At 40.5% G+C, this 23,801-nt stretch overlaps 6 protein-coding genes and 1 long non-coding RNA gene across 7 annotated transcripts; all 7 read left to right on the top strand.

Annotated features, from left to right (window-relative positions):
- The first annotated feature begins 278 nt into the window (after positions 1-278).
- LOC118407007 (zinc finger protein 37 homolog) lies at positions 279-1,656 on the top strand. Its single transcript, XM_035807421.1, has one exon. It carries the CDS (start codon positions 322-324, stop codon positions 1,540-1,542), a length of 1,221 nt encoding a protein of 406 aa, XP_035663314.1. The 5' UTR covers positions 279-321; the 3' UTR covers positions 1,543-1,656.
- A 2,157-nt stretch (positions 1,657-3,813) lies between these two features.
- LOC118406815 (zinc finger protein 3-like) lies at positions 3,814-5,766 on the top strand. The gene is made up of 2 exons (XM_035807157.1): positions 3,814-3,974; positions 4,337-5,766. The coding sequence occupies exon 2, from the start codon at positions 4,338-4,340 to the stop codon at positions 5,742-5,744; it is 1,407 nt and encodes a 468-aa protein (XP_035663050.1). The 5' UTR covers positions 3,814-3,974; position 4,337; the 3' UTR covers positions 5,745-5,766.
- A 1,778-nt stretch (positions 5,767-7,544) lies between these two features.
- On the top strand, positions 7,545-11,833 carry LOC118406813 (zinc finger protein 813-like). Its single transcript, XM_035807155.1, has 2 exons — positions 7,545-7,683; positions 10,472-11,833. The coding sequence occupies exon 2, from the start codon at positions 10,473-10,475 to the stop codon at positions 11,721-11,723; it is 1,251 nt and encodes a 416-aa protein (XP_035663048.1). The 5' UTR covers positions 7,545-7,683; position 10,472; the 3' UTR covers positions 11,724-11,833.
- A 927-nt stretch (positions 11,834-12,760) lies between these two features.
- LOC118406814 lies at positions 12,761-13,870 on the top strand. The gene is made up of 2 exons (XR_004830083.1): positions 12,761-12,824; positions 13,298-13,870. It is a non-coding gene; the product is annotated as an uncharacterized LOC118406814 (long non-coding RNA).
- A 1,432-nt stretch (positions 13,871-15,302) lies between these two features.
- LOC118407073 (zinc finger protein 28-like) lies at positions 15,303-16,667 on the top strand. Its single transcript, XM_035807491.1, has 2 exons — positions 15,303-15,445; positions 16,280-16,667. The coding sequence occupies exons 1-2, from the start codon at positions 15,303-15,305 to the stop codon at positions 16,665-16,667; spliced, it is 531 nt and encodes a 176-aa protein (XP_035663384.1).
- A 570-nt stretch (positions 16,668-17,237) lies between these two features.
- On the top strand, positions 17,238-19,452 carry LOC118406962 (zinc finger protein 567-like). Its single transcript, XM_035807360.1, has 2 exons — positions 17,238-17,484; positions 18,007-19,452. Exon 2 carries the CDS (start codon positions 18,008-18,010, stop codon positions 19,352-19,354), a length of 1,347 nt encoding a protein of 448 aa, XP_035663253.1. The 5' UTR covers positions 17,238-17,484; position 18,007; the 3' UTR covers positions 19,355-19,452.
- Positions 19,453-21,332: 1,880 nt separating this feature from the next.
- On the top strand, positions 21,333-23,795 carry LOC118406997 (zinc finger protein 615-like). Its single transcript, XM_035807402.1, has 2 exons — positions 21,333-21,579; positions 22,004-23,795. Exon 2 carries the CDS (start codon positions 22,005-22,007, stop codon positions 23,529-23,531), a length of 1,527 nt encoding a protein of 508 aa, XP_035663295.1. The 5' UTR covers positions 21,333-21,579; position 22,004; the 3' UTR covers positions 23,532-23,795.
- The last annotated feature ends 6 nt before the right edge of the window (positions 23,796-23,801 follow it).

Below are 23,801 nucleotides of genomic sequence, written 5' to 3'. Positions count from 1 at the left end.
AGTTCTTTTTAGAAAAATGTACATTTGTTACATCAATGTTTACCTAGCTTCAGCATGTCCAGTCAACAGGAGTTCATCTGTGGCCTCTCACACGAGGTGACCATAGCAGTCCTCCCCAGACTGAACATGGAGGAGCTGATATTTGAACTCAACAGAAGGGTTCAAAGCCTTGAAAAAGAGAACAGCATCAAGGACAGGCTGGTCAGTATCCTTAGGGACGTGGTGTTGGAGGAATACCGTCAGTTGGAAAAGAAGTCAGAAGTCAGTTCTCCATACGAAAAGACAGTGACTATCCCTGTGCAAAATCAGGAGAAAGCTACCATGCAAGAGAATGTTCTAAATGAAACAATGTTATCAGAGAATGCAGGTCCTGACACCTCACATCAAAGTTCTGGACTGGACATTGTGATCAAGAAGGAACGCGATACAAGCAGTGAAACGATCATGCATGATACAGAGCCAAATGATCTCGAATTGGATTCAGACCAAATACAACTTCTTTGTAATATACCCAGTCCATGCTCACGAACACTGCCCTCATCCGAAACCCCCCTACCACAAATGAATAGCACAGATGGATGTCGCATTAAAGAAGAAGATGTTGCAATGACGACTGTGGATAAAGCAGCTAGAGCTTGTCATGATGAGCTTAATATGGACACTCCTACATTCAGTACGCAGGTGCAAAATACAAGTAGTTCATTGTATACCTCTTACTCAGAGTCGCCTGTTAAAAGCAATACACCCAGAGAGGAAGCACATTCGGCTTCTTGTCATCTGCCTCCATACCATGGTGACGTACATATAGAAATGGAATGCCATGTGTCTGAGGATGATCAAACCGGGCAAATTTCTCTCCCTTCAAACCCGGATCAACCTGAACACTATACTGATGACAGGGAGACTGATTCCATCAACAGTGGACATCAGCAAAGTGAAAAAGAAAGTAGTGGGGAAACACCTTTGGCTTCTTGTCAACCGACTCCAGACCAGGATTGTAAGAACATGTCGTCCCTTCGTCCTGACAATGTCTCACATATCGGTTCTAAACGCTATGTGTGCGAATTAGAAACATCATTCGTAAAAAGCTCCTCCAAGCACAGAAAACGTAGTAAAGAAGAAAAACCGTTCATGTGCGGCGAATGTGGTTACAGGGCATACCGCAAATGTCGTCTTGTCGAACACATGAGAACACACACTGGCGAGAAACCGTTCAAGTGTAATCACTGCAACTACAAGACGTCCTTTAAACAAGAGTTATCCTATCATATGAAAAGACACCCAGACGCAGAACCTTACAGATGTGAAATCTGTGACTACAAGACCTACCGAAAGCCATGCATTGAGAAGCACATAATGTGCCACTCTGGTGTGAAACCCTACAAATGTAAGGATTGTGACTACAGTACAAGTAACAATAGCCATCTTTCTAGACACAGGAGGCGTCACACCGGTGAGAAACCCTATAGTTGTCAAGAGTGTGACTATAAGTCTGTAGATAAGTCCAACTTCGTCAGGCATATGAGAAAGAAACACCAGTGAAATTACTGTCAGTTAGCAACCAGAAATAACGTGATGCATAATTTTTGTTTCTATTGTTCACTTATTACCTTTTTCCTAAATAGAAACTAGACACAAAATGTGAGCATTTGTCTATTTCTTTGCTTTTTTAATTTTTCCTTTTTGCTCATTTCTTTGACTTTCCACTGCTTTACAGTTGTGCATTGATAAAGAATGATTGGTTAATGGTTCAAGCGTACGTAGTTGTTGTCAAAGATAATTACAATAACGTGTATTCTAAGATAAATTTCTATTTAGTAAAGAGTTTGTGCCTGTGCATCCGCTGTAACAGTACTCACTAAAAGGAAAGGGTAATAAAAACGATGTTAAGAACATTTACTGCAATACTACATATCTTGTGTCTGTGTGCCTCCATACTAATTAACAGTATTGAATTTAGATGAACATTGCTTCATACACCTGTGTCAGTATTTTAAGGATCAAGCTTCTGGTTCTGCTCCATAGACGTCCATGTAAGGCTTTCGAGATCGTCGACGTATCTATCAGTGTGTTGGCACCCATGGTATGAGTTGGCTTACGATTTCTTCTTTGTTCCTGAATCAGCGCAGCCGCGATTCTTGTCCTACGCTCCCTGATAATGGATGGTACAGCAGGAATATTTCCATACAAATGCTCTTTTGTAGGATGTGGTTTCCAGGATTTGTTGAGCAAGGTCTGTAATACATATGTGTAAGTACCGTCAAGCTTGTTATCGAGCTTCGATGATGATGATGATGATGATGACAATAATAATGATATCAGTAGATGTAACTTGTTTCTCTTTTTATTCACATATTTTCAGTAACTACCATCTGCAAAGAAGTGCTCCGACTCAAAAGGTAGATTTCTGCACGTACACATGATTATAGCGATGCTAAATCCCCTTTTAGTCAGCCCAAATTATCTCAAACGTTAGATTAGTAAAAGTTTGTACAACCTCCTTGGTTTGTAACTGACTACATTAGGCAATGTTCGATAGCCGCCCATAGGGCTGGGTATCGGTACAGCGTACCGGTACAAAACCGGTTTTTCTTATTAGATCGGTCCAGAAAAACCGGACCTGAAAAAATTAGGTGGACCGGATGTTGGACCGATTAGAAAATTAACAGATTATTTTATCAGGCTTTCACATGTTTTGGCGCTTGCAGGTGGAAGAAAATAACAAGAGTGAAGTAGAGTAGAGATTATAGTAATTTCTACCAAGTTTTACAGCCAATCGTACAGGTGCAGTTAGCGTTGAAGGATTTTAAAACGCCAGTGTAAGTCTAATACTCCACCAAACAGATCTCTTTGTAGTGAAATGGACCATTGGTATGAATCATACTGCATCAGGTCCAGGTTCAGGTCCGGACCTGGACCTGATCCTTTGGACCTGAACCGGACCTGAACCTGAATTTTCTGTACCGGTACCCAGCCCTAGCCGCCCACTAGGTCTGAGGTACACAGTCCTGGGATCTGATGACTTGTAGGGTAAACCAGTGGCAGCTTAAAAGTGACTGTCGTGTTGCGTGGCTAACTGCATTTTGCAATTGTCATACAAAATACTGTATACCTATAATAGGTTAATTTTTCTTCTTTTAATATGTTTTACGTGATGAATGGTAAATGTGCTCAATTAAGAATGAATAACATATTATAGAGAATTGCTAAACTTTCATTCCAACACAAAGATAATGTAGGGACTTACCCCTAAATTTTCGTCGATCTCCCTCGACCTTGTTCACAGAATGACCCTTTCTCACTCCAGCAGTGACGTCAGGAAGACACCACTTTTGCAGGAGGGGGTCATAAATATCAGAAAGTCTATGTCGCCCCCCGTCTCTGCTGAGTGTGGGCCGATGAGCTCTGATGTACAAGGCCTCCTTCACTCCTTGTGCGAAGAAATCCTGTTCTGAGTCTAGGACTTTAACACTGTCTAACGAAATGGAATGTCCCGGAGACTCTAGGTGTATATGTTGCGACACCTCAAATCTGACAGAGCTTGGACGTCGGTGTTCGAGGAACCTAGTTTTCAATGCACGCTCCGTTTCACCAATGTACGTGGAATGAAAGTTTAGCAATTCTCTATAATGTATTCTACCAACACAGATGAACTTTCATGCTAACATGAATAACATATATTCATTTGAGTGTAGGTTCATTACAAAAATAACGCATCCATGTTAAACACGTATGTATTTTGTCATTATGTTCAGAGAAATAACTCATGAATGAGACATAACTTATAAATGAGACCTATAACACTATCACGACATTAATTGGGTAATCAGCGAGCATGACCTTTGACCTTAAATCATATCCCTGTCAGCCATTTTCTTCGAACTCCAGCGTGGGAGTCGAGTCCAATACGTCGCGACTTCAAAGGACGAAATACGTTTTCCCGTCTTCCCTCATACAGTGTGGGTACAATCCAGGTAGGAGGATGAACCTTATTAAGCTAAAGTAGCCTTCAAAATTCAGTACGTTTTGGGAATAGACCGCACAAGTGTAGTCTGTTGGAGTTGATCGATGTGGGGAGGGGGGCATCAAAATATAACGTAGCAGAACACAGTTTTTCGCCTATGGGGAGTTAAGGACCCCAAAGTGAGGTGGTTCGACGACTCAAAAAATATATCAGTGTGCAAAAGTAATTAACAAGAATTCGATATATTGGAGTTGAGGGTATAATCTACACCTCACAACATATGTGAAAATGACAATGTGTTTGACCTTAATTCTTTGAAAAAAAAAGGTACATTTCTTAACGCGTATTTCTTATATCAATGTTTTCCTTCAGCATGCCCGGACAACAGGAGTTCATCTGTGGCCTCTCGCACGAGGTAACCATAGCAGTCCTCCCCAGACTGAACATGGAGGAGCTGATGTTTGAGCTCAACAGAAGGATTCAAAACCTGGACAAAGAGAATAGCATCAAGGACAGGCTGGTCAGTATCCTTAGGGACGTGATGTTGGAGGAATACCGTCAGTTGGAGAAGAAGTCAGAAGTCAGTTCTCTAGACGAAACAATCATACCTGTACAAAATCAGGAGAACGTTCAGACTGCGTGCGCTGAAACAATGTTATCAGAGACTTCAAGTACTTACGCCTCACAGCAGAGTCCTGGGCTGGACATTGTGATCAAGAAGGAACGCGATACAAGCAGTAACTTGCTCGTGTATACAAAGGAGCCCGAGTTTAATACAGAGCAGGAACAGCTGACTCTTCCACAACAAGATCAAATTTGTAACAAGCCCAGTCGAGGTACACCAGCAATTCCCATGTTCCATACCCCTCTGATGCAAATGAATAACAGAGATGACTCTCGCATTAAAGAGGAAGACTTTGATATGCTGACTGAGGATTATGCAGGCAGACCTTGTCATGGCGAGCTCAATTTTGACACTCCTACATCCAGTAGGCAGGTATTGCATGCGCTGGATACACGTAATCCAACAACTACTTCTCAGACAGAGAAGACTGTGGAAGTCGATGCACCCAATGAGGAAGCACATTCGGCTTCTTGTCATCTGCCTCCAGACTACGGTAACATACACATAAGGATAGAAAGTTATGTCTCCCATGATTGTCAAATCGGGCAAAATTGTAGTAAAGCACCAGACCCGGATCAAACTGAACATCATGCTGATGACAGGGACACTGGTTTAATCAACAGCGGACACGAACAAAGTAGACAAGATAGTAGTGAGGAAACACTCTCATCTCCTTGTGAACCGACTTCAGAACAGGCTTGTGAGAACATGGAGTCTCTTTTTCCTGCCAATGGCTCACAAATTAATTCAAAACGCTACGAGTGTGACGCATCATTCGCACACAGTGTCTCCAAGCACACTCAATGCCATAGAGGAGAAAAACCTTTCATGTGTGGCGAATGTGGTTACAGGACACAGTATAAGTACCATCTTGACGAACACATGAGAAAACACACCGGTGAGAAACAATTCAAATGTAATAAGTGTCACTACAAGACTTCATATAAAAGTTATCTAGTCCAGCATATGATATGCCACTCGGGTTTGAAACCCTACAAATGTAAGGAATGTGTCTACAGGACAGCTTATAAGGGCGATCTTATTAAACACATGAGGCTTCACACCGGTGAGAGACCCTACAGTTGTCAAGTGTGTGAATACAAGGCAAAAGATAGGTCCAACCTCTCCAACCATATGAAAAAGAAACACCAGTGAAACCACTGTCAGTTGCCAACCAGAAATAGAATATCAACATCACAGATATTCACGGTCTAAATTATATTTTTCTTATTTTTTTTATCTATCTACTTTTTTTATACAAATACCAAAAAAAATTTAAAATATATAAACATTTCTTGTACCTTATATTCATTTATGCGTTTATGTCACCTACATGTATTTTATCTTTCTTTTCTATATTTTTCTACCTATAAACCAGATATAAAACGTGGTAAACGTTTCTGTAGCAACCTCTTATCCACTTGGCCTATTTACTTATTCATTTGTATTTTTTATTATTTCTGTTTTTTAGCCAGGCTCGATCATTGCAGTGACTTTGCACAGCTTTAAAGAGTTGCAATGTTTTAATGGCATGTAATTTAAGTTACCCTCTAATGATTTAGCGCCACGTTTGTGTCTGTATGTACTACCACGAACAGATAAGTAAAAATGAGCACAGTAATACTAATAATGTTAACAACACTATAGACGGCATGTATCCTGGTATTATTTTAGTTTTACAATAATCTAAAATAGTTTGTATCTGCGTATGTCTATACTCACCAACAGCAATAAAACTTAACATCGGTAACTGTTATTAACTTCTCTGTCAATACATTTTTATGAATCAAGATGTAACTTGTTTTGTCTGTGCGTGTAGCACAAGCCAGAAATGCCCATGTGAAACCCCACACCTTCCTCGTATTGCCATTATCTTTTAGGCCACACTGACTTAATTTTATGATGACGTCCGCGCGCGCATTGATTGTCGCCTTATCTAAAAAAAGAGAGAACTGTGGCGTCTTGTCAATAGCATCTCTGCATGGTCAATCAGAATTCTATGGTTGCTAGAGGATCTGCTCACCAGGGTAAGGGGGCACATGGTTAGAGCGTGGGGCCACAGCGCCCTTGTTCCCTCTTTAAACAGAAATGACAACATGATTGAAATGGCGTTTTTTGCCTATTACAGTCTTGCTAGTGGTGAACATAGGACAAATCAAGCCTGGGAAAGAATGGACTGAACGCTAAGTCCTGTGGTTTAGCGGATTTTTTTCTTCTGAATTTTCTCCCGCGCGCATCAGCTTGGGGTTCTCCAGATGATGTCACCCATAAAGTTAAGGCGGTGTGTCATATTATCTATAAGCCAAAGACTGGATGATAAAAAGGAAAATATAGTAAGAGCTCAGTATTCTTTGTAACTATGAAGATAAGTCCATCCAATATGAGCTAAGGGTTCACTCTCACAATCGAAACTAGTTATCACAAATAGTCCATGTTAGCATAAAGAGATACACTATGGTAAAATACATTTGTCTGTCTTATCATCAATCACCTAACAATGGTCCATGTATATAATTATAAGTCAGTAGATATGCACTAATGAACATAGCTGGGGCAACGATCGCATGGAGAATTACAGTCGCAGAGGATGTAATTCTCCATGCGATCGTTGCCCCAACTAGAATTAGTCAGGCTGCATGCAAGACAGAATTCATGACGTTCCGAGGAAATATTGTTGAAGTTGTACATGTTTTTCACTTTGTATTTGTGATATTATACACAGCTAGTAGGTGCCCATGTAACGACTCATGCTATATGTCAGTGGCATTCTGTAAAAATAAAATAAAATATGGGAAAGAGAGAACGTGCATTATACTTACTTTTGCTGCCCTTTTGTTATTTTCTTTCGAAATTTACCTTCATATTACAATTAACATACTTTCTCTTGCTATTGTCTTCCATCACACTAAGTTAAACGTTAATATCGTTGGATCAGTTGGGTAATCAGGGGCATGGCCCCTGATGACCCTTGACCTACAAAAAATTATGCACCATTTCCGTGCCAGCCATCTTTGTCCTGACTCGAAGACGTCGCGACTTCACAGAAAGAAATCTTTTAGCCCGCCTTCCCTCATACGGTGTGACTATCAAGCAGGTAGGAAGATGAACATTATCAAGCTTAACTAGACTTCGAAATTCAGTACTGTTTGGAATAGATCGCATAAATGAAGTCTGTTTATGGGTTGATGTTCGCTGTGGGGAGGGGGGCATCCAAAATATCTAACAACGCTGTGGCTATTGACACACTCAGTGTGCCAATAGCCAAACAGGCTATTGACACACCGAGATGCCAGTCAGCCAATCAGAGCTTGTAACATGCCTTTCCGGCAATATTTTACACAAGCAATAGTTGATTAGACATTGTTCGGAAGATTAGACATTGGAATCTTTGAATCTTGGAATGAACGGACGTGTTCAAGTTATGCCCTACATTTGGATACCTGTTAATACAACCTTTATCTTGCAAGTTTGGCGTGGCTTAGTGGATAGAACGTTGACCCGGGAATTCATGATTACAGTTTCGACCCGGTTCGCTCCCCGGTTCGACTCCGTGCCGGAGTTTTTTGAATTTTTTTTTTTTTCAATTTTTCTTGTCCCTTTTTTTTTTAAACATCCATTTGATATAAGAATATTTTATATATAAACAACTTTTGAAGTTTCTGTTAACATCATAAACCAAAAATAACACTGACCACAAAACATGTCATAATTTTCGGCCGTGTGGTTCTGGCGCTATCGGCAGCGACTCGGAAGAATATTTCTTTCACATTAAAAATAATGGAGGTAAAACAACAACTATAACTTCGCTTCCTTCGTGATATAAGTTTTGAGGCCGCAAATTCTCCAATTCGGCAGGAATTCGTCGGTAAACACAGCTGAAAACGTGTTCCTAACCGATCCAACATGGCTGCCATGGAGCATCACATGCGGTGACAGTAAAACTAGCACCCTATATGATAGCAGATTCCGATGTTTAAAATTGTGCCGTAAACACGTGAAAAAGATCGTATTTTGGGTTGATAATGGACACAGGATGCCATTTGTATTTTTCAGAGTGTTGATTGTCAAATATAATCGTAAGATTTCCTCATTTTAGTGGTTTCTAGCACTGGGTGTGTCAATAGCCTAAACAGGCTATCGCCACACTGAGTGTGCCAATAGCCTAAACAGGCTATCGACACACTCAGTGTGTCAATAGCCTGTTTAGGCTATCGACACACTGGGTGTGTCAATAGCCTCGCTCATCTAACAAAGCTTGCAGTTTTTGTTCTTCGCGTAAATCTCGCTTTATGCAAACATTTTCTAAGAATAACTTTGAATTCACTATTTGTGAATTCCCAGGATTGATTTTGTTTACATACTACTGTAAATGCAGAAACTTTCACGGTGGTTTAATGTTCGCAGTTTTCACGGCACCACGAACTTAAAACTACCGCCTACATGTTTCCATGGCAGTAAGTGCATGGTGCTACCGCAAACTTGAAACCACGTCGAAAAGTCCTTTTTCTCGCTACCGCGAAATGAAATCCCCGGCGAACTTAAATGTATTTACACTATCAGAATCATTATATTTCGATAATATAAATCAGACCCCGTTCGCACTCAGAAAAGCGATTCGAAAAAAAAAAAAACATTTATCCGAATAAAAAATTTTCTATCCGATCCAAAATTGTGTTCACACTGCTCTATCAGCAATCCGATTAGTGCGCCCTCAGTCTTATCTGAATAAAACATTAGTTGCGTTTCACAGATGTATCGCTACGTCTGGTAGTTGGCGGTGAGATTCATTTTATTTCTGCACTGGTCGAGGGATTTTTCAACTCCATGCTCCGCCATTCCTTCGGATATATCTTCATATTATAATGTCCCTGTTTTTATGAACCTTCCCGGGCTTTTTTCTGCGTCTCCTCCCACCCCCAGATGGAAATAAACAGCAGCTTCGTTTGTTAGGGTGTCCACTTGGCTAATGATGAAGATTTCCCTTTCTTTCCGAATATTGTTGTTGAAAGTAAAATACGACGGAAAATGCTCGCTGAAAAAACGAAGCGATCAGGCATGTGTAGTGTTTCCCGCGCGATGCGAAGTATGGCCCCAAGTTCCCGGATGAATGACGTTACACCCCGGAATTAGCGGAATCCTGCACTTGTGCGTTCACACTGCCGAATCGCACGAATCGGGACTCCCCGCAGCGCAGTTGCCCCAGTTCTATCCACCTCCCTGAGGTGGATCGCCAAGGATTCACTTCGACGAAATCCAAGTGATTTGGGAGCGTTCACACTGCAGAAACGTATTAGCATCGGGGTCGTTTTATTCGGATAACATGTTTTATTCGAATCGTTTTCCTGAGTGTGAATGGGGTCTCAGTTGGGGTAAATGTTATATAGAAGTCGAATTTGAACTTTTTTAGCAGAAGAATAGCCTTGTTCATTCCGGGAAGGTGTTTGACTTCTTTTTCCGTTAGTACCCATGATCATCACGTTGATCATTATGGCACGTACACAAGGTACCCAAATTGTATTGGAAGGACCCCTACACTTTACGATTTCTTTACGATAAGTGCGGTGGGTTCTCTGTTCTTAACGTGCTCGGGGTGTAAGGCTCCCCAAACACAAGACCCCGATATCTATTTAACGTTCTAATCAAGGTGTGGCCCTACCGAAACGAGTTACACATTTTTCACCTGAGTGAAGTGAGGAAAGTCGTGTATGTAAAGTGCCTTTCCTAAGGGCACAAGATCGGTGACAGGTTCCAAACTCGGGACCTCTTGGGCCTGAGCCTAAAGCGCTACCATTTACGCCACACGATCTCACAGGACTTACGTTCTTTGAGAAAAATATGTACATTTCATAACACATATTTCTTATATCACTGTTTTCCTTCAGCATGTCCAGACAACAGGAGTTCATCTGTGGCCTCTCCCATGAGGTGACCATATCAGTCCTCCCCAGACTGAACATGGAGGAGCTGATGTTTGAACTCAACAGAAGGATTCAAAACCTGGACAAAAAGAACAGCATCAAGGACAGGTTGGTCAGTATCCTTAGGGACGTGATGTTGGAGGAATACCGTCTGTTGGAAAGGACGTCAGAAGTCAGTTCCCCAGAAGAAAAGACAGTCACTATTGCTGTGCAAAATCAGGAGACAGCTATCATGCAAGAGAACGTTCTGACTGCGTGCGCTGAAACAATGGTATCAGAGACTTCAAGTTTCGATGCCTCACAGCTGTCGGATGGAGCAGGTAGACATTGTCATGATGAGTTCAACATCGACACTCCTACCTGCAGTACGCAGGTGCAGGATACACTTACTTTAATGAATACCTCTTACTCCGAGAAGCATGCGGAAAGCAATACACCCTGTGAGGAAGCACCATCAGCTTCTCGTCATCTGCCTCCAGACCACGGTGACGTACATATAAAAATGGAACGTCATGTATCTGAGGATGATCAAATCTGGATTGGGCAAGTTTCTCAACCTTACACGGATCAAACTAAATATTATGCTGACGGCAGAGAGACTAGTTTCATTAAAGAGCACAGTAGAAAAGAAAGTAGTGGGGAAACACCTTTGGCTCCTTGTGAACCGACCCCATATGGAGATTGTGAGAGCACTGAGTCTCTTCTTACGGACAGTAGCTCACGAATAGATTTGTGCGGATTCAACACAACACGCGCATGCAGTCTCTCCCAGCATAGGAAATTTGACAAACAAGAAAATCCTTTGATCTGCAGCGAATGTGGTTACAGGGCACACAATAAGAATCGACTCGTCGAACACATGAGAACACACACTGGCGAGAAGCCGTTCAAGTGTAATCACTGCAACTACAAGACATCATATAAACAAGAGTTATTCTATCATATGAAAACACACACAGACGCAGAACCTTACAGATGTAAAATCTGCGACTACCAAACCCACCGTAAGTCAAACTTTGAGACACATATGATGCGGCACTCTGGCGTGAAACCCTACAAATGTAAGGAATGTGACTACAGAACGGCTCACAAGGGCGATCTTATTAAACACAAGAGGCGTCACACCGGTGAAAGACCCTATAGTTGCCAAGAGTGTGACTACAAGGCGACAGTCAAGTGCAACCTCGTCCAGCATATGAGAAGCAAACACCAGTGAAACCACGGTCAGTTGCCAATTGCCAACCAGAAATAAAACATCAACATCATAGATATCCTCGGTCTAAACTATATTTTCTTTTCTTTTTATGTATCTACTTTTTTATACAAGATTTGATTTGAAATATATTGACTTTATATATACAAATATGTAAACATTTCTTGTACCATCTATTCATCTATGCGTTTATCTCACATACATGTATTTCTCTTTCTTTTCTATACTAGTATGTTGCCACTTGTGAACGAGAATAAAACGTGGTAAATGTATCTTGGTGCAACCTCTTATCAACTTGTCTTTTTTAAAACTTATTAATTTGTATTTTAGCTCATTTCTGTTCTTATAGCTAGGGTCTATCAACTTTGCACAGCTTTAAAGAGTTGCCTTGTTTTAAGGACAAACAAAAGTAATATTCTTTGTAACTATGAAGATAATTCTATCTAACTAGTTGTCACAAACCCATGGCAACAGACAATTCTCAGTCTGATAATAACTGGTTCTTGTTAGCTCAAAGATATTGACCATGGAAACATACATTTGTCTATCTTATCAATCTTACAATGGTACATGTTATACGTCAGTAGATATGCACATAATGTTCTTCCGACTCAGCAGTGTTTTCTATTAATATAGTGAAAGGATGCTTGACTTGAGAGTTAGTCAGACTGCAAATCGGAATTCAAGTTGTATTCCACTTTGCTATATACAGCTAGTAGGTGCCCATATGAGGAATGGGACTGTATTTCAGTGACATTCTGTAAAAAAAAAAGACATGGGAAAGAGAGAATATGCATTAAACTTACATTATACTGTTGCCCTTTTGTTATTTTCTTTTGAAATAACTGTAGATGCCTTCATTTTCCCATTAACATACTTTCTCTTGCTATTGTCTACCGTCATACTGACGTCAACATCGTGAGATCAGTTGGGTAATCAGTGGGCCTGACCCTTGATGACCCTTGACCTCCAGAAATGCTTGCAACATTTCCGTGCCAGCCATCTTTGTTCTGACTCGATCGAAGACGTATTGACATCAAACTTTCAAAGAAAGGAATCCTTTTACCCACCTTCGTTCCCTCATAAGGCGTGACTATAAACCAGGTAGGATGATGAACCTTATCAAGCTAAACTAGACTTCTAAACGCAGTGTTCGCTGGAATAGCTCGAATAAATATGGGCGGTTGACGCAAGCTGTGTGGGGAGGGGGGCAGTCGACTACAAAACAACTGAACAAGCAACAAAATGTAAACAGTAGTCGCAGTTCCACGCGATGTTATCTTTTACCGAGAATGACTTCTTTATTTTTTTCCAGACATGTGCGATTATTGCTATTACATGTATCTATATTATTACAAGGGTGATTTTGTTTACTCTGTAATGATCTTGATTTAATGGTCTGTAAACATAAGACATTACGATAGTATAGATCAGTTGAGGTACATGTATTGTATTAGACGGCCATATAAACGTCAAATTTGAAACTTGTTGTTAGAAGAATAGCATCTTCCATCATTAAAAAAAAGTTATTTTATTTCCGTTCCTTGAGAATGATGCACATCAATGTTGTCCTTCAGCATGTCCAGACAGCAGGAGTTCATCTGTGGCCTCTCGCAAAAGGTGACCATGGCTGTTCTCCCCAAACTGAACACGGAGGAGCTGAGATTTGAACTCAACAGAAGGAATCAAAACCTGGACAAAGAGAACAGCAGCAAGGAAAGGTCCATCAGCAACCTTAGGGATGTGATGTTGGAGGAATACCGCCAATTGGAAGAAAGGTCGGTGGTAGAAGAAGGCTCTCCAAATCAAACCAGTGTGCCTGGACATGAACCTGAACATGGACATGAACCTGAACAAAAGACAGAAACCATACAAGAGAAAGTTCCAACCGCGTACGCTGAAACAGGGCAAACAAAGTTGTTGGGTCCTACAAGGCACAAGAGGCGTCACACCCGTGAGAGACCCTACAGTAATGTCAAGAGTGTGACTACAAGTCAATAGATAAGTCCAACCTCGTCAGGCATATGAGAAAGAAACACCAGTGAAGCTTAGCAACGAGAAATACTGCCATACATATTTTGGGTAGAAACCTTTTTTCTTGTTCATTTATTTCCTTTTTTTAGCTAACTAGTAACCAGATATAAAACGTGTTCAACATTTCTTGTAGCAACTTTTATTTATCCCTTTAGCTCTATTCATTTATCCTTTGTGTTTATTTCTGTGGTCAATACTAATATATATTTGGTCTATCCTAGACAGAATAGACTATAGTAGTGACTTATGAATGAATGAATGATTGAATTTTGAAATTGATTATACAATTCTTCATGGTTGTGTATAATAGCATGTGTTCTCAGCTCTGTTCTCTTTTTGTGCACCTTTGTGCCTGTGAATTCTCTGTTACAGTACTTACAGAAAAGTAAGCAAAACTATGTGAACAATGAATTAGCCGGCATGTAATCTAGTATTTATCTAGAGACTACATACCCTGTCTCTGCATGAATTCATACTTACCTGTTACCAACAGCAAATAAAGCTGAACATTACAGTAACCTACTCCTGTGTCAGTGTCTTAATAAGATTCAAGCTATAACGTGATACTGCCCTATGACTTTGCCTACGACTTTTTGAAATTTTTTGTTGTTCCTGAAGCAATATCCAGCGAATCTTTTCCCTCACTCCATTATGATGAACTGTTGCCGAACACCTCACTGCTCTTTTGTGGTGTAAAGAAGTGAGGTGGCATTGTGCCATGATGGTCCTTTTGAACACAGAAAAGGGAACTATTAGACTATACGACTGAGAAGCACACAACTGCTCCCAACTTCTCAGACTCCGGGCTTTATTAGATATTTTCATGCATCAAACACCAGACAGTTTCACAGCATGGAAAACAGGTTCTGGGTTTAACACCTCAATGATACATATCATCTACATGGCTTCCCTTTGATGTACAGGTGAATACAAGAATTGTAACTTGCATCCAAACTTGGTGCGAGCAAGCTAAGTTGGCCATCAAAGGACCAGGTATCTGTAGATGTAATTTGATTATTATCCACATATTTTCAGTATCTATTACCTGTCTTAGCAGCACTATCACGACATCAATTGTGTAACCAGTGGTCATATTGATGACCTTTGACCTAGGTACCATTTCTGTGCCAGCCATATTCTCTACCTGCACGACGTCGTGACTTCAAAGGAAGGAATAAATTTGTCCCGTCTTCCCTCATACGGCGTGGGCGTAAACAAGGTAGGATGATGAACATTATCAAGCTAAGCTGGACTTCAAAATTCAATACTTTTTGGAATATATCGCATAAATGAAGTCTGTTTAGGGAAGTTGATTGATGTGGGGAGGGGGGCATACAAAAACAAAACAGCTCGCAGTTGGGCATACAAAAACAAAACAGCTCGCAGTTTTATTTCTCGCGTAAGCTCACTTTACCAGTTTATGTAAATTTTCTGGGAATAGCTTTGTCATTTTCAGACTTATCTTAAATTTTTGATGTTAGATTAGTACTATATTCCAGGTTGGTTTTGTTTGCGTAGTAAGTATTACTATGAATGTTTTCCTTCAGCATGTCCAGACAACAGGGGTTCATCTGTGGCCTCTCGCACGAGGTGACCATAGCAGTCCTCCCCAGACTGAACATGGAGGAGCTGATGTTTGAACTCAGCAGGAGGATACAAAACCTGGACAAAGAGAACAGCATCAAGGACAGGTTGGTCAGTATACTTAGGGACGTGATGTTAGTGGAATACCGTCAATTGGAAAGAATCTCAGAAGTCAGTTCTCCAAACGAAACGACCATACCTAACCAAGGCCAGGGAACAGCTGCCATGCAGAAGAACCCTTTGACTCCAGAGACATCAAGTCCTGATGCTTTAAAGCAAAGTTTTGGACAGCACAGTGTGATAAAGAAGGAACATGATACAAACTATAAAGTGCTCATTCATTCAAAGCCAAAGGATCTCGACTCGGAGTCAGCCCAAATACGGCCAACTGTTTCGGAACAAGATCAACTTTGTAACAGGCCCAGTTTAGGCTTGGAAACACTTTCCACACCCGAAATCCCCATGACACAAATGAATAGTGCTGATGGATGTCACATTAAAGAAGAAGATGTTGCTATGACGACTGCAGATAAAGCAGTTAGAGATCGTCATGATGAGCTTAACATCGACACTCCTACATTCAGTACGAAGGTGCAGGATACAATTAATTCAATGGATACCTCTTACTCAGAGATGCCTGTGGAAAACGATACACCCCGTGCACGTGAGGAAGCACCTTCGGAATCTCGTTATCTGCCTCCAGACCACGGTGTACATGTAAATATGGAATGCCATGTGTCAGAGGATGATCATATCGGGCAGATGTCTCAACTTTCAAACCCAGACTATTCTAATGACAGAGACACTGCTGGTTCCATAAACAGCGGAGATAAGCAATGCGGAGAAGACAGTAGCGAGGAACCACCTTTTCTCAGTTTCTCAAAGCATAGGCAATGCCACGAAGAAGAAAGGCCCTTCATGTGTGGTGAATGTGGTTACAGGGCACGATATAAGTACCAACTTGTCGGACACATGAGAACACACACTGGCGAAAAACCGTTAGAGTGTAATCAATGCAACTACAATACGTCATTCAAAAGGAATCTAGTCCAGCATATGAAAAGACACACAGCCGCAAAGCCTTACAGCTGTGAACTCTGTGACTATCAGACCTTCCGAAAGTCAGCCATTGAGAAGCACATAATGGGCCATACTGGTGTGAAACCCCACAAATGTGAGGAATGTGACTACAGTACAGTTAAGAAAAGCGATCTTATCAAACACAAGAGGCGTCACACCGGTGAGAGACCCTACAGTTGCCAAAAGTGTGACTACAAGGCAACTGTCATGTCCAATCTGTTTGCTCATATGAGATCGAAACACATGTGAAACTACTTTCAGTTACTAGAAATAAAGTCATAAATAATTTTGTTAGAAACTAGTTTTTCACTTGTTTATCTACCTCCTATAAACCAGATAAAAACGTGCTTACTATTTCTTTCAGCATCTTCAAATCTATTAACAAACGGTACTGAAAACCTTGGCGAAGGCAATGAGCTGCATCTTAGATTATTTCTTCTGATTAAGAAAGCCCATACAATTAAAAAAAGAAGGATGACAAGGATTTATAAACTTTTGCAAATACACGTAGGGGCATTCTCTATTCACTCCACCGGTGCAATGGCCTAGTGGGTAGAGTGTTCGCCTTGCATTCGGTAGGTCGTGAGTTCAAACCCCGGCCGAGTCATACCAAAGACTTTAAAAATTGTACATGCTTCTTTCTCTGCTTAACACTCAGCATTCGGGAAAGAGTATGGAAGTTGAACACACACCACTACCAGTGGACTAGCCCCCTGCTTTAGTGATTGCGTTGTGTGGCCCAAGGGCTACTGTAACGGAGATGGGCGCCGCCCTATGCGCCATCAGGCGCGGGAAGGAACTTTGACTTTGACTTGACATTCTCTATGTGAGTAGATACAGTAGATGAAAGTGTGAATCTCTAATAGTGTTGGTAGTTCTAACGTTGTATACTGATACTATTTGGGTAATCGGTGTTCCTGACCCTGAATTACCTTTGACCCTGAGTTGTGTTCTTTTCTGTGTCGGCCATTTTTGTTCGAAATTCTCGGTACGCAAACTGGGGATAACCATCCTAGGAAGCAAGAATCTGACCCACGTTCCGTCTGATGGTGTGGCTATAAAGCAGGTAGGGGATAAACGTAGCTTCTTCAACAGATTTAAGAAATTTATTTGGTATTTTTGCTTTGTGAAATTTCGTTGTTGTTGTTGTTGTCCTGTGGGGAGGGGGGTGAACTACTGCAGGGACAGTTTTGTTCCATGTACACTTTATGCAGTCTTTCAAAAATCAATGTTAAATTTCCATTAAGATATGTGGCGGACGATTGTCATTCACGATATTTGCATACAGCAATAAAAATTCCTCTCAAAATTATAGGCATTTGATCCATCGCATTAGATAGGCAATCATGAAGACTAGTACTGTTGGCAGAATAATAACACAATATTGTGAGTTCCAACAAGGAAATAGAATTTTTCTGCTTTCATATATCTTAGGTCAAGAATGTACATGATTTACATGATTTAATTTGATGTAACATATAGAATTTACATACACGAAATTCGATGCAATGGCAGAGGAAAATCATTGTGTATTTGCATGCTTATGTATGATATACGTTTTTGATATGAAAATTGCCTTGTCCTTTAGCATGACCAAGCAACAGGAGTTCATCTGTGGCCTCTCACGTGAGGTGACCATATCAGTCCTCCCCAGATTGAACATGGAGGAGCTGATGTTTGAACTCAACAGAAGGATTCAAATCCTTGACAAAGAGAACAGCATGAAGGACAGGCTGGTCAGTATCCTTAGGGACGTGATGTTGGAGGAATACCGTCTGTTGGAAAGAAGGAATTCAGAAGTCAGTTCTCCAAACAAAACGCCCATACCTGTGCAAGACCAGGAGACAGCTACCATGGCCATGCAAGAGAACGTTCTGACTGAGAATGCTGAAACAACGTTATCAGAGACTTCAAGTCCTTACGCCTCACAGCAAAGTTTTGGACCGGACATTGTGATAAAGACAGAAAGTGAAGCAAACAATGAAGTACTTATGCATACGAAGGATCTAGAGCTGCATTTAAACCAAATACAACTGAAGGTGTCGCAACAACTTCAGCTTTGTAACATGCACAGTCGAGGCCCCCCAACACTTCCTACATCCGAAAAACCCCTGCCACAAATGTATAGCACAGATGGATGTAATATTAAAGAAGAAGAGGCTGCTATGACAACTGTGGATGAAGCGGCTAGAGCTTGTCATGATGAGCTCAACATTGACACTCCTATATGTATTGCTCAGTTGCAGGATACACTCAATTCAATGAATTCTGCTTACTCAGAGACAATCTGTGAGGAAGCACCTTCGGCTTCTTGTCATCTGCCTCCAGACCACGGTGACATACATGTAAAAATGGAATGTCATGTGTCCGAGGATAATCAAATCCGGCAAATGTCTCAAGCTTCAAACCCGGATCAAACTGAACACTATACTGATGACAGGGAAAATGGTTTCAATCAGACTCTTATCAACAGTGGACACGAGCTAAGTGGTAAAGATAGTAGCAAGGAAACACCTTTGACTTCTTGTCAACCAACTTCAGACCAGGATTGTGAGAATATGACATTCCTTCCTCAAGACAATGACTCACGAGTAGATAGTAAACGCTATGTGTGCGAAGTGTGCGGATTCAACACAACACATGCGCGTTATCTTACTAAGCATGCAAAACGTCACAGTGGAGAAAAACCTTTCTTGTGTGGCGAATGTGGTTACAGAGCACGCTACAAGTATCAACTTGTCGAACACATGAGAACACACACCGGCGAGAAACCATTTAGATGTAAGGAATGTGACTACAGGACAGCTTATAAGGGCGATATTAGTAAACACATGAGGTGTCACACAGATGAGAGACCCTACAGTTGTCAAGATTGTGACTACAGGACAAAAGTTAGGTCCGACCTCGCCAAGCATATGAGACACAAACACCAGTGAAACCACTGTCAGTTGCCAACCAGAAATTATCAACATCATTGATATTAATGGTATAAACTATATTTTTCTTATATAAATATTCATCTATGAACTTTTTTGATACTAAGAAACCAGATTCAAGATATAAAAGCATTTCTTGTGTCATTTCTTTAATCTATATAACCCACATGTATTTATCTTTCTTCATTGCTGATTTGGCATATTTATCTTTTTGGTTATTTCTCGTACAGGGATTGTAATACTTTTTCCACATAATATTAAAAACCACCTGCACCATTCTAGAATCTCAGATGTATGGATTATACTAAAATTGTTTAGGAATCATTATGTTTCTTTTATTCTTAATAGGACCACTGATAACAGTCAATGCAGCTAATAACGATTCACATACACCTACATCTTTGGGGAACGGGTTTTCTGCGCGTTAAAAATCTGCGCGCGCGTTAAAAATCTGCGCGTTAAAAAATCAAATTGTGCATTGATAAATTCTTAGTAATAAAAATGTGACCCCATTATATGATTTTCCATCTGTTACCAGAATTTTTTGTTTGAAAAGCTCCTAATTTTTTAGGTCCCTTGGGAATAGGTTAATTTGCATATCCAGAAGATTTCAAAATCACTTGAATTTGACACAAATACATGGAAAAATTACTAATGTGAGGTTTTGTATTGTAAAATATAACTGCTTGAGGCTTTTCTCCATTCTACAAGCTTCATTTCATCTTTTCTCAAGCAGATTGTTTCACATGCAAATGTCAACCTTTGTTGCGCGTTAAAACTTAACATTTAAAAATCACTTTAAAACTCCTGGAATATTTTCAGAAAGGGATATTGTACTCTAGAATGCATCAAAATATTATTTTGTGTTCATCATCTTCAAGCTTTTTAGTTAAAAACAGCAAAAAAGTTTTCAAATCCCGAGGGAATCAGCTAATTTGCATATTTTAACGCGCAGGTTTTTAACGCGCAAGTTTTAACGCGCAGATTTTAACGCGCACAAAACCCCAACCCCAGTGCAGGTTAGGTGCAGGTAGACATAAAAAATACCTGCACAGCTCCAATTTTACATGCACTAACCTGCATATGCAGGTGGTATTTCGAGCGCTGTCCTACCTTTAAGCTTTAGTAAAGCCCCCTTTACAAATAAAGAATTTAGCTCGACCGAGTTGTCAGCGAGCTCTAAATTACGAGGAGGTATGACCCTGATGCCGACGAAGAAACTCTGCCATTTGTTCATAGGCATCAGGGTCATGCCTCCACGTAATTTAGAGCTCGCTAACAACTCGGCCGAGCTAAATTCTTTATTTGTAAAGGGGGCTTAAGAGTAGACATGCGCAGTGACTTCACACTGCTTTACAGCATTGCGACTAATTAGATCAAATTGCTCATGATGTAAGCATACTTTGTTGCTGACAAAGATTGTTCCGAAAGCATTTTTAAATTTTACTTTAAATTCCAGTGACTAATTATAAGATTTAGTATACAGTTTGTATCGGTGTATCTATTTACAAAAAGGTACAGGTATGGAAAACATTATAAACAATACATTAGAACACATGTACATATTATCTCTATAATTTTATGTATTTTAGTATTTATTTCCAGTCATGCAACTCGCTTTGTGTCTGCATGTCCCTATACTTGACACCAACAATAAAACTGAACATGTATCACAGTCTCAAACACCAAGACAACATAGAGTTGTCTGTCTTATCCTAGAAATGCACAAATCCACAGAATGTCCTGAATCTTCCTGTGGGAAATATATAGTACATGTATTAAACGTACATTCTAATGTGACGCTTTTGTTTCGTTTTATAGCATAAGGTTACTAGGAAATTTTTGGATTTTTTTGTTTCTTTCTCGTGGATACTATTTCAGCCAGTATTTTGTAACGTTAGGTAACCATCTAGGTATAAATAAGGCTATAAATATCAGTGGCATTCTGTAAAATGATATGGGAAAGGTAACATTCTAAAGTTACCTCTTTGCTCTTTTTAACATTACACAGTAGATGTATCTTCCTATTTCTATCAACATACTTTCTTACATCATACTAACACCATGACTATCCGTTGGGTAATCAGTGAGCTTGACCTTTGATAACCTTTGACCTAAGCACCCTTTCCGTGTCAGCCATTGTTCTTCGAGCTCCAGAACCACAAGACTTCGAAGGAAGAAATCCTTTCACCTGCCTTCCCTCATACGATGCGGGTATAAACCAGGTAGGGAGATGAACCCTATCAAGTTAATAGACTTCTAAAATTCAGTACTTTTTTTTTGAATGGATCAAATATGGAGTCTGTTTAAATAGGGCTCAGTTGATCTATGCGATGTGGGGAGGGGGGCATCCAAAACAATAGAACTCGCAAAATTATTTTGTTCCTCGCGTGAAGCTTACTTAATAGAAACTCTTTCTGAGAATGACTTTGTCATTTTCGGACTTGTTTACATACTATCAGAATCATTATATTTCGATGATTTGATTCAGTTGAGGTAACGTTACATATTATATGAACGTCAAACTTTTAGCCGAAGTATATATAACGTTATATAGCATTGCCCACACCGACGGGGTATCTGACTTAAGTACTTTGAGAAAAATTTACATTTCTTAATGCATATTTCTTATATCACGTTGTCCTTCAGCATGTCCATACAACAGGAGTTCATCTGTGGCCTCTCTCGCGAGGTGACCATAGCAGTCCTCCCCAGACTGAACATGGAGGAGCTGATATTTGAACTCAACAGAAGGATTCAAAACCTGGACGAAGAAAACAGCATCAAGGACAGACTGGTCAGTATCCTTAGGGACGTGATGTTGGAGGAATACCGTCAGATGGAAAATAGGTCGGTGGCAAAAGATGGATTTCCAAATCAAACCATTGGGCCTGCACATGAACATGAACAGGATACAGAAACGATGCAAGAGAACGGTCTGACCGAATACACTGAAACAGGGCCAACAAACATGTTAGGTCCTGATGATGCCTCACAGCAGAGCTCTGGGCCAGACAGTGTTATCAACACTGAAAACAGTGATGCAAGTGGAGAAGTGCCAATGATCACAAATGAACCCGAGTCTAATACAAACCAGATACAGCTGACTGTTTCACAACATAAGCAACTTTTTGACACACCCATTCCAGGTCCGGCAGCACTTCCTTGTTATGATACCTCTCTGACACAAAAGGATGCCACAGCAGACTCTCGTATTAAAGAAGAAGACTTTGCTACGACAACTGAGGAAGACACTTCTACATTACGTTCGCAGTTACTTGATACAATTAATCCGTGGAGTAATTTTTACACAGAGAAACCCTTGGAGAGACAGCAAACCTATGAGGAAACACAATTGGCTTCTTGTCAGTCGATTACAGATCACAGTGGCGTGCACATAAAGTTGGAAACCCATGTGTCCGAGGATGATCAAATCGACCTAATCTCTCAACTGTCCAACCTGGATCATCCTGAACATTATGTGGATGACAGGGGGACTGGTTTCTCAAATGGCGGACCAGAAGAACGTGGAAAAGATAGTATTAAGGAAGCCCCTTTGGTTTCTTGTGAACCGACTCCAGAACAAGAGCCCCTCATTCCTGACAATGACTCACGAATCGATTCTAAACACTACGTGTGTGACGTATGCGGATTCCAAACGCCATCTGCACAGAAACTGTCCAAGCATAGGCAACGTCACAAAGGAGAAAAACCTTTCATGTGTGGCGAATGTGGTTACAGGGCATACCACAGATGTTGGCTTGTTGAACACATGAAAACACACACTGGCGAAAAAACATTCAACTGCAATCATTGTGACTACAAGGCGTCATGTAAAAGAAATCTAGTCGATCATATCATGATGACACATATGAAACAAACAGATGCAAAACATTACAGATGTGAAATCTGTGGCTACCAGTCCGACCGATACTCACACATTGAGACACATATGATGCGCCACGCTGGTGTGAAACCCTATAAATGTGAGATATGTGACTACAGAACTACTTACAAGGGCGATCTTGTTAAACACAGGAGGCGTCACACCGGTGAGAGACCCTACAGTTGTAAAGAGTGTGACTACAAAGCAACTGTCCAGAGCAGCCTGATCACGCATATCAGAAAGAAACACCAGCGGAACTCTCAGTTAAAAACCAGAAACAACAAGTCATAAAGAATGATTATACAATTGTTCATGATTCAAGCATAAGACATTGCTGTGAATATTGAGATAGCATCATGTATTCTAAGTTTAATTTATATTAAGTGCAAAGTTTGTGTCTGTATATGTACTATACTTTGAGTGGTAAAGAGAAGCAAAACCCTGATGCTGTATGTCTTTGTGCGAACATGAAATAGTTATTATCAGACTAAGAACTGTTGCTGTGGGCTTTTGATAAATGGGGTAATACCCCCCTCACATTATGTGTGATTCGATCGAACG

Source organism: Branchiostoma floridae, chromosome 19, assembly GCF_000003815.2.
Source record: "Branchiostoma floridae strain S238N-H82 chromosome 19, Bfl_VNyyK, whole genome shotgun sequence".
NCBI classification, from domain to species: domain Eukaryota; kingdom Metazoa; phylum Chordata; class Leptocardii; order Amphioxiformes; family Branchiostomatidae; genus Branchiostoma; species Branchiostoma floridae.
This window is presented reverse-complemented; position numbering and strand designations above follow the sequence as displayed.

Excerpts from the sequence above, each read along its gene's own strand:
- LOC118406815 (XM_035807157.1), top strand. The coding sequence starts at position 4,338 with ATGCCCGGACAACAGGAGTTCATCTGTGGCCTCTCGCACGAGGTAACC.
- LOC118406813 (XM_035807155.1), top strand. The coding sequence starts at position 10,473 with ATGTCCAGACAACAGGAGTTCATCTGTGGCCTCTCCCATGAGGTGACC.
- LOC118406997 (XM_035807402.1), top strand. The coding sequence starts at position 22,005 with ATGTCCATACAACAGGAGTTCATCTGTGGCCTCTCTCGCGAGGTGACC.
- LOC118407073 (XM_035807491.1), top strand. The coding sequence starts at position 15,303 with ATGTCCAGACAACAGGGGTTCATCTGTGGCCTCTCGCACGAGGTGACC. Across the intron at positions 15,446-16,279 it reads GAGAACAGCATCAAGGACAG|GGCACGATATAAGTACCAAC; the intron begins GTTGGTCAGTAT and ends ATGTGGTTACAG.
- LOC118406962 (XM_035807360.1), top strand. The coding sequence starts at position 18,008 with ATGACCAAGCAACAGGAGTTCATCTGTGGCCTCTCACGTGAGGTGACC.
- LOC118407007 (XM_035807421.1), top strand. The coding sequence starts at position 322 with ATGCAAGAGAATGTTCTAAATGAAACAATGTTATCAGAGAATGCAGGT.